The sequence below is a fragment of the Dipteris shenzhenensis genome, chromosome 8, assembly GCF_047967505.1.
Source record: "Dipteris shenzhenensis isolate YYH24624 ecotype China chromosome 8, Dip_SZ_1.0, whole genome shotgun sequence".
In the NCBI taxonomy this organism is placed as follows: domain Eukaryota; kingdom Viridiplantae; phylum Streptophyta; class Polypodiopsida; order Gleicheniales; family Dipteridaceae; genus Dipteris; species Dipteris shenzhenensis.
In genome coordinates this window covers 7,544,006-7,561,968 of record NC_141603.1, presented here as the reverse complement: position 1 = coordinate 7,561,968, position 17,963 = coordinate 7,544,006, and the positions used below count along the sequence as shown (strand labels likewise).

Here is a 17,963-nt window from a genome sequence, read left to right as displayed (position 1 = left end):
CTATCCCCTCCTCTTGTGCATACGCCTTGGCAACCAAATGGGCTTTGTATTTCTCAGCTGTGCCATCTGAATGGTATTTCACCTTATAAATCCATTTCGTGCCAACCACATTTTTCCCAATGGGCCCATCAACCAAGTCCCATGTGGCATTCTTCTCAATGGATTTAATCTCAGCTTCCATAGCTTTCTGCCATGCCGGATTATGCTGAGCATCCTTGAAGCTCTGAGGCTCACTTTCAGCTTCCATCACTGAGGTCATCAAAGCAAAATTGACCTTTTTCTGATTTTTCTGAGTACTGGCCCTGGTTTTCCCCAAAATGGTCAACCTTGCCCAACGTGGAATAGATTTCTCTGTTGTACCACTCGAAGCTGCATCAACATCTTTAGTGGCCTCACGACGTTGATAATGCCTCCAAACATGAGCCTGTCTATTCTCATTAATTGGCTGCAAATCTAAAAAATTTGAGGCAGAGCCATCCTCAACATGTGGCAAGCCATCTGAACTATGAGAAGTAGAAGGGGAAGCATCAGGAGACTCCATCTCATCATCCTCAAACTGGATGATGTCCAAAGAGGTGTCATCGTATGGTGGCAAGTCTGCACTAGCGGGCTGCATGCACTTATTCTCAGCAAAGAGAACATCTCTGCTGATTATTACCTTCCTGGTAGCGGGATTATAAAGCCTAAATCCCCTGCTTTTAGTGCTATACCCCACGAAAATGCATTTGATACTCTTGTCATCAAGCTTTGTCTGATGTGCATCTGGAACCAAAGCATATGCCACTGAGCCAAAAATTCTGAAATGACTAACCTTTGGCTTAAAGCCATACAAATCCTCAAATGGAGTCACATTAACCAAAGCTTTGGTAGGGCATCTATTCTGAATATAAGTGGCTGTCACAATTGCTTCTCCCCAAAAAGCCTTTGAGACTCTCTTGAATTTCAGCATGCATCTCGTCATTTCCATGAGAGTACGATTCTTCCTCTCAGGGAGTGGATTTTGTTGTGGTGTGTAAGGGCATATCAAGTGATGTTTAATCCCATGCTGCTTCAAAAATCCCTGGAATGCATGTGACATGTACTCTCCCCCTCTATCCAAGTTGAGTGTTCCAATTCTAGAATTGGTTTGGTTCTCAGCCATAGCTTTAAACTCCTGAAAGCAATAGAACACCTCAGATTTTTCCTTCAAGAGAAAAAGCCATGTGAAGCTGGAGAAGTCATCTATAAAGGTCACAAAGTACCTTGCTCCTCTATGCGTGGGAATAGTCATGGGGCCACATACATCACTGTGCACTATCTGCAACACTCTGGTTGCCTTGACCCAATTCTTGCCTTGTTTACTGAATGGCAAGCCATGCAATTTGCCAAGTGCACACCCCTCACACGCTTCATTTGCTGGTTGCTGTAATTTTGGCATTCCCTAAGTCATATTATTGTTGTACAGGTAGGACAATGACCTGTGATGGACATGTCCAAACCTGGCATGCCATAAATTAGCCTGGGAAGTGTTTGCTACAGCCAATACCTTCTGATCATAAGGCTGAGCATCAAGCTTGTATAAGCCTCTGTCATATGTGCCTATTGCTACAACCTCATACCCTTTCTTTGGATCCTTGATCCTGCATTGGTTATGCTGAAATTCGACCAACATATGTTGATCATGGGCAATGTTTGAAACTGAAATCAGATTTTACCTCAAATCTAGAACATACCAAACATCTCGGATATACTTGACTTTCCCATTATTAAGCTGAATGGGAATGTGCCCAACTCCGATGATGTCTTGAGAAGCATCATTGGCACATGTAACATGTCTGCCATGAACAGGTGTGATGCTCTCAAACCACTCCTGGCGAGGAGTCATGTGCTTAGTAGCACCACTGTCGATATACCATGTATCACTTGCAACAAGGGAAGCATCCCCTGATTGATTTTCAGCATTCAAATCCCCCCTAGCATCCATCTTCTCATTAAATGCAGCAAACACAAAATCTCTATCACCTTGGGCAAGATGAGTTTCACCATGTGCATCTGAAGAACGAGTTTCAGTGGGGGCAACAAAATTACTGCTAGAGCTATCCCTTTGCCTCTTCTTTTCATTGGCAATCCTTTTCTGACACTTTGCGATGTAATGCCCTGGCTTCTTGCAATAATTGCATTTGCCCTTTTTCTGATTTTTGCTTAAACTGCTTGCATTCCCCTCCTTGGGCTGAGTTGTATGGCTCTGTTTTGGCTCAAACTTTTTCTGAAATTTGCCTTTTCCACCCATGGCAAGCGCTTGCTCACCCTGACGAGAGGCTTTGGCAAAATTTGAGCATCTCTCCTCTTCTTGCAACAAAAGCCCAACTAACTCATCGAACGAGAGTGGAGCTGTCCTGAGAACAATGGTCAATGAAGTGACGAATGTGCCATATGAGGGCGCTAAGCTATTGAGAGTAATAGAGACGAGCTTCTTGTCTTCTATTTCCTCATCAATACTTGCGAGCTGATCATGTAGATCAATGATCCTGGCAATATGATCAATGATGGCCTGGCCTTCTTGCATCTCGATATCCTTTAGCTGATTTGTCAAGGCAATGGCCCTTGCCTCATTCTTAACATGATAGATGTTTGCCAATCTTTCCCATGTTGCCTTTGCATCCTTGCACGACTTGATAGTTGTCATAATGTGCCTCTTCACATTTGTGGCAATCAAAAACATCGCTTGGGCACTGCGTCGGTCAAACTTCTTCTGCTCCGTCGATGCTATGGGACTAGTAGGAGGGGCTAGCAGTCTGCTGTCTGCCTATAGTTGTATGCCTATAGTCTGACCCAAAGAAGCTGTGCTAGATGTAGATGAGCTTACTGGCATCACCTCATCCCCACTAACAATATCCCACAAGCCCTTACCAACCAATATGTTCTTAAGCATGAATGACCAAGGCATAGTTTGGTACATCCAACTTGTCACCCTCAGACAAATTGCCAAAACTGCATGAAAGAGTCGACATGATGCAAAATGGGATACCCACAAGCTGCAAATGTACCTGCAAAAAGAACTGCAAGTCCCAAAAGTGCAACAGGCTGCAAATGTGCCTGCAAATCCCAAACTAATACTGGCTGTAAATGCAAAGTACAACTAGTTGCTCTGACATCCCACTGACTACACAATGCAATCACTGCAAAAATGGCATCAACCAATCACTGCACTCTGCTGATATCTGAAGTGCAATCCCAAACTGAAAATGCACAACCCAAATCTGAAAGAGCGCACCCACGAGTGCTCAAATGCATCCAACGGAGCTCAAAGCATCCACAACTGTAAAGTAACTGCAAATGCGCCCAACAATGCAGAGTATCTGCAAATGCACCTGAGAGTGCAAGAGTATGGGCTGCAAAAACAGAATACACAGCTCAAAGCACTTACTGAAAGTGCACCTTGGCCTGAAACACCTGTAAAACAGTCCACTGACTGTGTGGGCAAGCTGGAGGTGACAAAGGAGCTGAAGTGAGCTGTTTGGAGCTGAATGAAGCCTAGAGAAGTATGAACAATATACACGTGTAGAGAAGAGCCTAGAGAAGTATGGAGATGCCTAGAGCTGCTGGAACATACCCGGGAGAGACTGGAGCTGAAAAACGTTCAGATCTGAGCAGAAACGTCCAAAAAATAGTCGAAAACTGCTCGAATCGCCTTCTAACAAGTCGTACGGGCTCGAAATCAAGTTCCGACAAGTTGTATGGACTCGCGGCACTGCCGCGCAAGTGTACGGACAGATCCGTACGGACTGTACGGACAAAAAAATAGAATTTTTTCCCCACACCTGAAATGGTGCGGGACAGGCTTGTTTGTATGCGGGCAGCTCCAAAATTTCAAAAAACGTCGAAATTGGACCTCAAAAGGTCAAAAAACAGCCGCTGGACTGTTGGAGCTACCTCAAGCAAAAGCTGGAGAGCTGAATGTGAGAACCAGGAACGCGCACTAGAGCACCAAGCTTGCGGGAGTCTGGAAGCAAGCGCGGGAATGGGCTCTAGAGACGAAAGCGCTCTCATACCAAATGTAGGAACAAAGTGGAGACAGGTTGTGAGCACAAGTGAGCAAGAGTGCACACACAAGAAAGCTCCAATAGAAATGTTCAAATGAAATAATACAAGTACTTGGTATATATAGTACCCAAGTACTACTGGTCAACCATAGGGTTGACTTTATGCCTACAACACCATATCTTTGTAATGTCTTACAAATACCTCCCAATATCACACGTGGCACGCACACATGGGACTCTACTAGATAGTAGAACACACTAAAACACACTCAACTTAACTTCATGTTTTATTAGAAGGTGATCACATTTAGGAGGTCACCATCTATGGGAAGGGGGTCTTCCTCCTCCAGTTAAGCTCCCTCGACGCCACCTTGTCTCTTGTGGAGCAAAGCCCCATTTCTTGTTTCCCACACTTGGTGTACCTCTTTCCTTGGTACCATGGTTTCACACTGGAGGACATGGATACAGTACATCACATGCCCCACTTCTTGGTGATGCTCTGCTTCCCAAGGATCCTAAAGGAGTATAAGAACATTCTTCCTTCCATTGGTCGAGCTTTTGGCATGGTGCTAGAGTCCCTCTGGGAGTTTACAGCCCCAGTTGCGGTGGTAGATGATGGAGTTTCCCATCTCAGCTGGTTGTATAGAGCTCGAAGGTCCTCCCGGAGACGATCTTTCTCAAGACGCTTGATGGGGAGGAGCTTCACCAGAGGATAGAGATTTATGGGTTACCAAGCTAATGCCTTTGCGCTATCAACAGCTAGGCCATCTAGCTTGGGATTGCCCTAGAGGTTAGAGTCGGTTCCCCCCTCCCTCTCCCTAGCAGGCCCGTCAGAGGCCGCAGAGGGAGCAGAGGGTGTTGTTTCTTGCAAGCAGGGGAGCAATTCATTTTTATCGTTAGTGGTAGAGACCCCTAGAGGGAGGCAGAGTTTTTGAGGCTTCCCAACAACCTACCTTTCCTTTGGACAAAGGAGGCATGATGGCTTGATGAAGTGCCTCGACAAAATTTACGTTGGGGATTGTGCACTTCATAGGGGAGGCTCCATTGGCATTTTAGCAAGCACTATGATGTCGGATCACTACCCTATTGTTCTTTACCTTGTGCAGTCCCGCCTTGGACTTCCCCAAAGATGATCTACTCTAGGAGGTACAACAGGTAGTAGCTAAGATCTGGAGGTAGCTAGAGGAAGGGCCTAGAGCTAGTTGGGCATCTTAGGTAGCAGATGCAATCTAGCAGAGTAGCCAGGAGCTACAGTCCTAGGCCCTTACATGGAGGCATGGTCTTCAGGAGTGGGAAAGAGCATTGCGACAGAACTTAGCGCATCCATAGAGATACTTAGAGAGCAAGATCCAGGCTCCAGTGGCTCAATGACTATTATGAGAGTGTAAGGCTTAACTTGCGAGCCACAAGGTTTGTCGGGCCAAGTTCTCATACCATTCCTCCAAAGCCAAATGGATGCAGGAGGGGACAGGATGACAATCAGTTCTTCCAGACCATTGAGCCGTGGTCAGCAGGGACGCAACTTCAGTGGTTGCGGGATGCGTAGGGGCAAATGCACACGGACACTTAAAAGATCCTTGAGCTGACCATGGACTTCTATCGGTGGTTGTTTCACTTTGAGGAGAAATTGCCCTCGACTCTCATAGTCCGAGAGTTAATTTGGGAGTAGGTTCCGTCATCAGTAGTCCCACACAGCTTGACTAGACGGCTCGAGGCTCCGTTCATGGACAACTAGCTCTAGGAGGCCCTCCCTCCTCGTTTCCTAGGGAGGAAGGCCTGACCCCCAGTTTCTTTCGGTGTTTTGGGGAGCATATTCTCTCCCGCTTTGGCTGGCTTGCCAAGAGATTCTCACTTCCTCAATGCATCGTTCAAGGTTGGATTTGCTTGATCCCGAAGGGGGAGATAGATCGGATATTCGCTAGTGGAGATAGATCACTTTACTGGATACCGTTTACAAGCCCTTCCTTCAACAACAAGCTCGAGACGTTGGCCAAGCTCTTAATAGAATTTAGACCTTGGCCAGCATCTTGAGCTTGCTCTTGAGGCCCCACCTTCTTGATATCATTCATCACACGCATACAAGTTTTGTTCAGGAACACAGCATCCTAAGAAACATCTCACCTTTTGGGAGATACTATATTGGGCCAAAGAGGAGTCGCAGCCTCTTGCTATCCTTCTCTTGGATTTTGAGAAGGCTTATGAGAGGGTGCAGCAATCCTTCTTAGAGGGCACTATGCAAAGATTGGAATTCTCAAGGAGGTTGGATCAAACGGCGGGTCTTAGCTCTTTATGCAAGGAGCTCCAATCAGGTGATCTTGGTGGTCACACAGGCAAGGCCTTTTCTCTCTTGCTCGCTTCAACACAGTTGTCCCCTTGCTCTTCCTTTTCATGGCTGAGGCTTTGGGTTATTTTATGTGCTTTGAGGAGCTAGACCTTACAGGGATGTGGCTCCCAATTCGACAAGAGGAGAGCTGAAACCAGCCTCAACAACGTAAAGGGTGGTAGGATCCATGTAAATACAGCATACACAGTAAATAGACAAGTAAATATGCACCATAGAATAAATCACAGGGTAGCTAGAGCGCTCCTACTCAAAAATAAGACACCGATTGGCCCCAAACGTTGGCGCCCCTTGCGGTTTTTATTTAACATTCATTTGAAGCCAAGCGGCTGATTACAAAGGTCTCTGGGAAGCAAAACCAACACCCGCAGACTCCCCGTCCAGCCCACCCTGTACTTTCCCTACTCAACTTCAAACAGTGAACGACATCCAATCACTACACAATCCTGTATCCTCAGCCAACCAAAGTATGCACAGAGACCCCAATAGCATCCACTGTCTGAGCCACACCTGCAATCGCACAACCAAGTGCCCAACCAGCCAAACACGGCTGAACAACTACAAGACAAAGCCCTCAACAGCTGAACTCTGGTGCAATCAAACAACCAAACTCTTCCCAGCGGGTTGCCTCAATCTATAGCCTCCCTGGCCACTACCCAACAGCATAAATCAACCCTTCTTTGCGAGGAAAGAAACCCAAACGCAATAACTAGCCAACAACCAATCAGGGAACGGCAAAAAGCAGGCAAAGACAAGCCTTCTTCTACCCGGAATCCACAGAAGAAAGGTCACCTGGGCTGGAAAATCCTAGATCCTGCGGAGATCAGCTGATTCTACCTTGGCACAATCTCAAGAGCAGCTTAGAAGCAAACACTCACGCCTAGAAAGTTACCAAAACAAGCCACAACACCCAAAAAGCTCTAGAAATCAGGTCGAAATCTCCTGCAAAGCCTAAAAGCCTGAAAAAGCAAGTCGCAGTTCACCCGGAGCAACTTGGTCAAGTCCAGAACTCCTGGAACAGCCCTAGAACCAATCGCAGGCACCTAGAATAGCCTGTAAGAGCCCAAAAGCAAATCGCAAACTGGAACAGACACCCTGGTAGAAATCGCCACTTGCAACAGGCTCCTGGATCAATTGCGATTTGCTCTGGCAGGCCCTGGATCACCTGGAACTGGCCCCTGGGTAAAAGGGAATTGCCCTGGATCACCTGAAACTGGCCCCTGGGTAAAAACGAATTTCCTTGGCGGGCTATGGATCACCTGAAACTGGCCCCTAGATAAAAACGAATTTCCTAAGCAGGCTCTGGATCACCCGAAACTGGCCCCTAGGTAAAAATGAATTTCCCTGGCAGGCTCTGAAACTGGCCCCTGGCTAAAAACAAATTTTCCTGGCAGGCTCTGGAACCTCCTGGTATAAAGCAATTTGACTCTAGCAGCACCTAGCAAGCTCTGGCTCCTCTAGAATTGATTTGGCCAATCGAATCTAAAAGAAGGGCTTCCCGCCTCCCCTTTTAAAGCCCTAGGCTCCAAAAAACAATGTTTTTTAATTGCACCACTCTTTTGGCCCCTAAAAGCAGTTTTTTAATTGCACCACTCTTTTCGCCCCCCTGTTGCACACTTTGGCCCTAGGAATTAATTGCCTAGTAACTGGGCGCACATTCACTATTTCCAAGGGCCCACTAGGAATTTTAATTCCCCAAGTCCCGCCCCATGGCCGGACCCTTGCGCCACAGAGGCTCAAGGCAGTCATGTGCAAATTACGAGAGTCGCAAATAAAAAGTCCCATAATTTCACGTCCTCGTGACAGACCCCCCTCTTGAAAGAAGGCAAACGTCCTCGATTGCCTGCAAAAGAAAACCAAGTGGAAACACTACAATGTTTGCTAGGCAAAAGACAGGCAAATATTCTACATACATGCATACATAAACAATATGCTCTCCACAATGTCCGATCCACCTCACATATGGCCATTCCTAAGGACCCACTGCCAGTGGTACATCATGAGCATATGAAAACACTTAATGCATGCACATAGATACTTTGACTGTACTTCCCAGGGATAGTTCATGCATGCTTTACCCACATATGGCCATCTCTTTAGGCCCACACTAGTAATACATCATGAACATCTGAAGTGCCTGAGATATCAAATCCAAACAGCCAACCATGCTGCCAACAGATCACCAACAATGCATATACGATTTGTAGAGCTGCAAATAACAAATACGTATAGCACTGCAAACCAAGTGACTAGTACACCCATTGTGACTAGTACACCACACACATCGCGGCCAACGATGCACGACATAGACCACTTCCAAGAATTGCGCATCCGGAACCAAGGTTTAGGGGAATCCATTCTCTTTTTGTCGAAACCACATGACAAAAAAGAGCATTCCCATCTTGTCGAATCCTCATGACAAGAATAACATGCATATTTTATGGCAAAAATAGCATTCTTATTTTTGTCGAAACCTCATGACAAAAATAGTAATCTCATTTTGTCGAAACCTCATGACAAAAGAGCATCCAAAAGTAGTAGGGAAAACACCATCCTGCAAACCGTATGACATACATCATTCAAAATTGGATGTCAAAAAGAGAGGCAGACTCTACCATACAAAATTCTTTTTACAAGTACCTGTATACCGTGCTATACAAATCCAGCCGTAAACAACCCGCTGTGGAATTAGGAACTCTTGCCCTTTGGAACATTCCGCGGCTTATCCGTGTCACTAGCCCACTCCCTCCTCTTACGGTTGGGACAATCTCTAGACCGATGTCCCTCCTCTTTGCAAATAAAACATTTGCCAGCTTCATATAAAGTGCGTCATTCCTTTGGAGACAAATGATTACGTTCATTCTTTTGACAATTAGGTTTTGTATTAGACTTATCCCCACGGGATCCATTCTTAGATTCCTACTTCTCTCCATCTTTGAACCCTGAAATCCTCCCCTGGATGAGAGCATATGCCGTGCTAGCATTCTCGATAAGCTGAGACATATTGGAGACTTTAGTCTTCATGCAGTAGTCTCTCAACTCCTTAGGCAGCCCGCAACAATATTTCTCAACGTGCTCAGTGAAAGGAACAAGCCGGTAGGAGCTGATGGGCAACAAAGCCGCCCAAAACTTGCTGTTATACTCCTCTAAATTGCAACAATTAATGGAATTCAGCTCATGCCAAGTAGGCAGGATATCCACTTCAAAAGTCGTGGTAAGCCATGCAGTCGAAAACACCTGCTTGAAACCTACCCATGTGTTTGGTCCACTGTTTTGCATAAGCATAGTGGTCCACCACTGAAGTACGTTCCCCTTTAGAAAACTTGCAGCCCATCATACTTTGGATGACTGTGAAATTCCCTCTTGTGTAGGCTGTATCGAACTGCTGCAAAAAGGTGAAGGCCTTAAGTTTGTCTTGCACCCCACTGAATGTCTCAAATTTACAGCTGCACCTGCCTCTTTAAAGTCCTTCAAATTCCCTTGGGTACCAAATTGTCATAAACAGGTGCATGGGCAAACGGGACAGCAGCACTCACTCTATCTCCCACACTACCAGCAATAGGAAAAGCTGTACTATTCAGACTAGGACCCGAATTTTGCAAATTTTCTAAAGCAGGGTTACCTGTTGCTGCATTAGACATACCTGTTTGCATCCTTGGGGCTGCTTGATGGCATACATCATATTTTGTCCCATGGGCTGTAAACTAGGCTGAAACCCAACTGTTTGATTAGCATGCATACCCAAAAATTGGGCTTGTGGGCTGACCATAGCCTGAAACACTGAACCACCACCAAAATAACCTGGCTGAACCGGGTTTGCCAAAACTCCTTGCGTTCCGGAAACCATGGACTGAAAATTATTACCTTGAGTCCGTCCCGGAATCGTGTTAGATTGCTGTTGCTGACCATAGGGGATTTGAGAGGGCTGATCTTGAAAAGTGACGCGTGGTCGCTTGTTAGCTTCAACATCCCTATCCCCATCGTCAGGCTTCCTTTTCTTGGGCTGCACATCTGAGTTCATCATCTTCTGAAAGCGAGGATCCTGTGTAAACTGCGTGACAGCACTCATGAAACTCTGCATCTGGGCCTTGAATAATTCCACATCCTCCTCATCCGTCCAATCATCCTGATGCTCTGCAACATGCCGGGTCTCCTCTCCTACACCCTGGTCACCTCCAAAGTTAGGTGGATCCCGGCAATGGAACCACTGAAACCAGCCTCAACAATGTAAAGGGTGGTAGGATCCACTTAAATACAACATACAGAGTAAATAGACAAGTAAATATGCACCATAGAACAAATCACAGGGTAGCTAGAGTGCTCCTACTCAGAAATAAGACACCGATTGGCCCCAAACGTTGGCGCCCCTTGTGGTATTTATTTAACATTCATTTGAAGCCGAGCGGCTGATTACAAAGGTCTCTGGGAAGCAAAACCAACACCCACACACTCCCTGTCCAGCCCACCCTGTAATTTCCCTACTCAACTTCAAATGGTGAATGGCATCCAATCACTAGACAATCATGTTGTATGCAACAGAGACCCCAATAGCATCCACTGTCTGAGCCACACCTGCAATCGCACAACCAAGTGCCCAACCAGCAGGATGTCAGTTGTCCACTGATTTTTGTTTTCAGCCACTTGTCAATGGATTATACCATTTTGGGAACAACAAGGTTTTACATAAAGCAAAGAAAAATTATATAAAATCCAGCTGAAGCCTAGAGCATGATGATAAATTCTTTGAATCCTTGATGTGCTTGGAAACCAATAAAGCTACGAAAGAAACCACTATAAATATATACACATTTGTCCATTATTTTTTTTTTCCCTCCAAAGTTGACATGGAAATATAATTTTTTTTGTCATCATCATAGTATACTAAATGGATTTTAGATTTCCTGCACATCACCTCATTGAAAATGTCAATTTATTGTGTTTGGATATGTTTCTTGTACAATAATTTATACCTGAACAAAACGTTCCACTTCTTCTATCCGCATCTTTAAGGAATGCATTTTTACATCTCGACGAGGGCTTTGCACCTTTGATAAAAACTTCCATGCCTCTTTCATTGCTCCTAAGGCCTGAAAATTTTGAAATTAACCTTTTTCTTGAATGAGACAAATGAGATCCCTCGAGGTACTGGCTTGAGAAACAATAAGGGTAAATGTTTTTTAAAAATAAGGGTAAATATTAAAGATTATATCTAGCATTACACTAGAAGATCCAATGCAGATGTCATACACATGTCATGGAATTATTGAATTTGCAAGGATAGATTCAATTTAGCTGTCTTTCATGCACACCCTAAAAAGTAAATCGGACAAATGTTTGTGTGATTCCTAGACAACCAAATATAGAGCAAAGATTATCAACATGAGGGATTGTAGCCTCTTCTTCCTATTGATATGGTATAACGTAAGGTGACATAGCTTTTCACCTTAATGGCTCTTCTAGATATGTTTAGGAAAGATTTTGCATGTGTTGCCTCTCCCACTTTAATGTACTTTTTTTACTAGTCTTTTCTCTCGTGTTTGGATCGAGATCAATTACTTGTTTTGCCTATCGAAGACCCTTTAAGGGAAATCCGATCTTGGATGCACATAGTAACTTGCAATATAAGGTGAACCTAACCTCTTTCAAGGTTGCAAAATCTCAATTAGGCTAGCCAATAAACCCATGAAAGGAAATTTTAGAGCATCCTATTAACTGATCAACAACCGAACAAGGGGAGACTAGTGCCACATCATATCTTGCAGGTTAGTGGAGAATAGGTTATAAAGATATGTTGAAGGGTGGGTCTGGATATCTACGGAAGGATTACCACTGGCTGATTGGTGGCTGCTTGTGCAAAGAGTTTCACATGCCTTTCTAACCACTACTAATTCCCTTCATTCAAAAAACACATGAGATGCAGCAGATAAGACATGACATGTGGATGGAGATGTTAGTGATTGAAATGTCAAGTGTGGACATAGAGTGAGTGCTACATAATATGTAGTAAAAAGGGGGGAAAAAAGGTCGACAATACTTAATCACCTAGTTACATTCCAAGGCAAACTCATAGGTCTAGCCTTGTCTCATCTTCTTGCTCTCACACATCATATTCCCTCCACCCTTCGCTACACCCCCAATCCTCCACTCTTCTTGTGGATGGAATCTCCCTCCATTGGCTGATTCTTTATGATGTGAATTCATCATTGGGGATGTTACTTACAGTTTTTATAAGGCAACATTGCATCATTTTGTCAGTTTCACCCCTTAGGTTATTATGTCCAACTTAGAAGACTTGGCTATCTGGCTGAAGGTTCTTCAATGGCATACTTGTAATGGAGGATTTGCCACGTGGCTATCATGATGATTCAGGTCACACCAACATTATGATAGGTACTCCATGACTTGGTGAAGTGGTAGCCAAGAGAATTTTCCCAATTGATCTCAACTACCTGCTGACATTGCAGACGTCCCCCTTTCTTGGAGTTAGCCACTTGATTGAAGGAGACTCCTTGAATCAAAGTTGTACTTTTGATGTAAGCCATTCAAAGTTGTTTAATGATTCATTGATTGATTGCTATCCTTGATGAAGTTGTGGTTCGTCCTTGCCTCCCTATTTTTCATAACGAATCGTTCTAACCTCACCATCAATTAATTGTGATCATCATTGTCAGACATGAAGATCCTTTGTCAGTAAACGATTGCATTGACATGATTTTTGTAGACACCAAAGGGAATCTTGGCATAAAATAATTCACCTAGACTTGGTGAAGAAAATTCCTTATGCGTTACCTCTTATGCCATCCTCAGACTAGCAAGATGGTCTTCACAGTCATCTAGAGTGTTGGCTAACAACAAGCTCAAAGCTTCCATCCACTCCAAGACAAGGGCTGCTTTTCACCTAAGCTAGCATGATCTAATAAGTACGTCATGGTTTAACCACCCTTGAGCTTCCCATCATATGTTTCACCCTAAGAGGATGAGTTCTCGATGTAGGCCAATTGCTCCTTATGAATATGCCAAGCTCGCGATTCTTCTGCGCTAGCTTTCTCTTCAAAATCCTCTTCTCCCATTTGTGTTTGCCTATGGCGAGAGTTTCTTGCGATTATGTCGACTACCAAGGATGTAGACCCTAGGGTACCTTTGAACAACCTTGGCGGACCTCAACTATGGTCTACCCAACAAGAGTGGGTAATTAAGTTCATCTGACATAATGTCAAGCATAACAAAGTTAGTAACCCCTCCAATATACTTGGGAACTCCTTTGATACCTAGGGGCATAAACTTCCATTGATCTTACATTTTGACTTGGAAGTGGATTGAACTGATGAGAATTAAACCCAATTGCATTGTTGTCCTCTCAAGGATAATGTTAACTACTGCACCTCCGTCCAGAACAATATTCTTGAGTTTTAAACTTGTATGTCCACTATGAGTATGGGTCTATACTATACATTGGGTCAATGGGGTGGTTTTCAAGGAGGTCATAAAGGACCAAGGAGAGAGCCCAACCTTCAAAAACAATGATGTGCTATAGATGTGGCGGGTACTGCCACTACAATAGAGATTGTTCCAATGGTGCAAAGGAACCAAATGACCACTACAGTTCTTCAAAGGACAACTACCATAGAGAATATTCCAATGGTATAGAGGAACCAAATCCTTAGGTCAGTTTGATCGAGTATTAGCAATGGGGGAGGTAGGCAACCACATATAGAGTGGCACATCTAATGAGAACTTGGTACTAGAGACCTCAATGTCACCTAAGACCCACTTTAACACAAAAGTTTGCACAAGTTCATAAGGAGACACATCTGCAAAGAAGTTATCCTCGACCTCTTTGGAAAATGACATTTCTCTTGTCTTGTACTATCATGGCTTAGAAACAATTTTATAAGGACCACACAAGTATCAAATATTATCATAAATCCCAAAGGTAATACTTCAAAGAGTGACCAAAGTATGCCTTCATGATACCATACTGATCAAGGATGCGACACAAGACATACAATCTAGTTATGAGGAAGAAGGAAGCACTCCTCAGTTTCCTTCTCGAAAGCTCAAAAAAATGGAATTTGTAACCAATCCAAGAAGTGTACTGATAAGAAAATAGAGTGTGGACAAGGAAGAGCAACCAAGACCTTTCACTCTTCCTATAGTTGCAATATGCAAGTCCAATATTACGATCACTCAATTTACTTGGTCAACTCTACAGTCAATCACAAGGCAGGAACAAAAATATTCTCCCAGCCGATTCTCGGTGGTAGCAAAACTCACAGAACAACTCACTTACGTGAAGGCTCCAGCTTGCAGATTCCACCAAGCCCCAATTCCCTAGATGGATCTAGTATGCCACATGTCTACAATTTAGGGCATCTCCTAAATGCATCATTTACCCCTCAGCTTCCGGTGAAGATGGCCACATATCGTGACCACTTCCTTCGGATCTCAGAGGATGGATTTGTCATCCCACCAGGCTATACCTTCGCATCAGCTCGAGATAGAAGCTGGTAGGATGCGACGCATGGAGGATGGACGGCGACCAGGCCGAGAGACCAGGATCTGCCCTTGTTGCACCATGGGAGAGGTGGAGTCAGAGGAGCACTTCATTTGCAGATGCCCGCTATATTATGAGATCAGAGGTAGATTCCACTGTCTCTTCACGGATGGCTTTGGACCTCTCTCACGAGTGATGGACTACGAGGATCAGCATTGCCTAGCCCTTTATGTCAGGGAGGCCACTATGCTTCGGCGAGACTACCTCAGAGAGCACAGACCGGAGCGTGATAGAGCCCAGCCTCATAGAGCTCAGGCACACGCCATACCAGAGGACAGAGACCAGGAGGAGCACGAGGATGGCAAAGCCCACACAGGACACATGCCTCCACCATGTGGATGTACATATGAGATGGTTTGTAGACGCCGCAGGATCTTGTTACATAGGGGACGTACTCGCCGCTTCATCTCCAGACGATCCAGGATGATGGCAGCATTTCGGAGGAGACTCACTCATGGAGATCTCGCCCCACCAGCCGCTCACCTCACCTTTGCCCAGATTTGTACTCTCATAGCAGGAGGCAGAGTCGATGGACAGGATTTCCAGTATTATTTTGGTTCTCAGACTCCGTGACACCTGGACTTGTATCTTTGCATTGGCATATTGTGCTCATCCCCCCCATTTTGCACCCGGGGGCGGTTTCCTTGCATCTAGTTTACTCTGTATTTAGGCTCAGATTTGACATTATGTACTTTCACTTGCATTATATTGCGTAGCACTTAGATGATATTCGACGATGCCTCTTCTTTGGGGCACGTTGATTTTGTGCTATCTTGTATGCAGAGTTCTTGATGTCCCATGGGCCCATTTTGGCCTCTAGTGGACAATAATACACTTTCTTTCTTTCTTTCTTTCTTGGGATACCATTGAAATCATTTGCCCCTTGGCACATTTAATGCATTTAGACCCCTTGGCCTTAGATCCACCTAGTCTTGTGCCATGTCACCCTCACCAAGGACCTTGACCTTGATTCCTATGTGATCATTTACGTGAAGCCCAAACAAATATAATACAAACATTGATCCTTTAAGGGAAAATGTTGACTGACCCTTCCGAGGTCATGTTACCTCAACTTGAGCGTAACATCCAACAAGGGAAATCAACATACAACCACGGTACTATGAAAGCCAAGCAAAAGAAGGTGATGGATCAGATTCTATAGGAGACAATGATGGATCTGTGACCTTGATCATGGGTCTCATTTGATCCTTGGGCCAGATTTCTAGGTCTCAGAAGACCATCACGCAACCCTACTCCTTGATAGAAGGTCTATTGGAATTTGGACCCAACATCACTCCAAGGCACTATGTCGGTTGTCCCCACAAATCAAGGATCAAACTAGTGCATTCTTGGAAAAAAATGCCGATAGATAAAAAGGGGCTACTTCCAAAAGAGGAGCGTGAAGATGGACCTTTTGGTGAACCAATGTATAGCATATCCCACTCTCTCTTGTCAACAGGTCCCATAGGTAGCAATGGACATAAATGTTCTACACCACTTCACTTTTGTCCACTGCTACCCGTGGGGGCTATGGTCACAAGTGAAGGTAACATAGGCTATGTATTGGTTCTCACCATGGGTTCATCTTCACCGGCTTCTTTTAGAACTTGCTTCTTTTGACGCCCTCCTACCATTTGTTTTGAGAATGCAATGGTTTAACCGTTGATTTGTGGGGACAATCAACATAGTTGCCTCAAAGTGATTTTGGACCAAAATTCCATCAAGTCTTCAATTAGGGAGCAAGGTTGCATGGTGATCTTCTAACACCTAGAATTCATAGAATCCATGGAGGGTCAAAATCAACTCGGGTTTGAGGTTGCGAGTCCATCTGTCTCCTAAAGAGTTTGACTCATTGATTTCTGTCACTTGGCTTTTGAAGTATAGTGAGTGTTTGTTGCCTTCTCGTTCCCCATGTTGGAATGGGAAGAGTGGAAGGTTCTCCTTGAGGTCTAACCATGTTTGAAGATGATCAAAAGGGAATTTTTTGTGCCATACATTGGTTTCATCTTCCAATGATGACAAAAAGATGTGTGAGAAGGCATGCTCACCCTCAATACCTTTGGCCTTGCACACTGTGAGAAACATTTTCACATGTGCTTGTGCATCCTCATGTAGTTGACCCTTGAACTTCTAGGCTTTCACATGAACATTCTCAGCAGTTCCTCTCTTCGTGGAGTTAAGAACCACCATGGCTGATGCAATACCTCTACCCACTCCATCACTTGAGACCAAAGCGGTAACAAAAATTGGAGGTAGGGGAGACCAAGGTAGTCATCACTGCCAATGCAAATATAGATGGAGAGCACATGGTGTTGAAGGTACTACTATAAATCTCTTACAAATGGCTATAAATCTCAACCATACAAGTGCATATTGCAACAATGAAATCAGAAAATCCTAGTCTTTTTGCATCAAAATAATAATATAGCTTTTTCTTCACAAGCTTTGTCACTTTTCTATTGGTGTTTCTTTCCTCTTCTTCCCTTTTGCTTTCACGTATCCAACATTAGAAGAGAAACAAGAGCTAGGCATTGTGAACAATCATTACCAACTGATAACACTCTTCTAAGCTTGCATCAAGCAGCCAATGACCAAAACTGCCCAAAACTGTAGTATAAAAACAGAGAAACATGGAGGCCTCAATTCAAACAATCTGAAGAATATCTGAGAGGGCTTTCATTGCACATTGAAAGATCTTATAACAACTCATGTCCACCACCCAAGAGCATTGACAAAATTATGTGCGAAGTTACCCGTGAGAGTTGCGCCTATCCCGACTGGTCTTTTGCAGAATTCTCCTTGCCTAGTGGACCGTTTCTGCTCAGATTTTGGACATAAGATAGATCTTGATGTCGCCCAATAGTAGCTAGGAGCATTGCTTGAAATTTGGAGTCTGCGGGTCGAATTTGTTGAAAGGTCGTCAGACACAGAAGGCGTCGGCACGGGCTACACCTATAGTGGAGAGTCTATGGCTGGAAGGATTGGGAAAATGGCACACTGAGGGCAGAGAATAAGCCTAATCCTTTAAAGTGAGATTATTAGCTTG

General features: G+C 44.4%; 1 protein-coding gene across 1 annotated transcript in view; it reads right to left on the bottom strand.

The window, feature by feature from the left end:
• Positions 1–17,963, bottom strand: part of LOC147899042 (uncharacterized) — a 268,788-nt gene that overhangs the window by 34,160 nt on the left and 216,665 nt on the right. Inside the window, exon 23 of the mRNA XM_087378195.1 lies at positions 11,334–11,450. Within this exon, the coding sequence (XP_087234321.1) occupies positions 11,334–11,450 (117 nt within the window). The remainder of the gene's footprint in view (positions 1–11,333; positions 11,451–17,963) is intronic.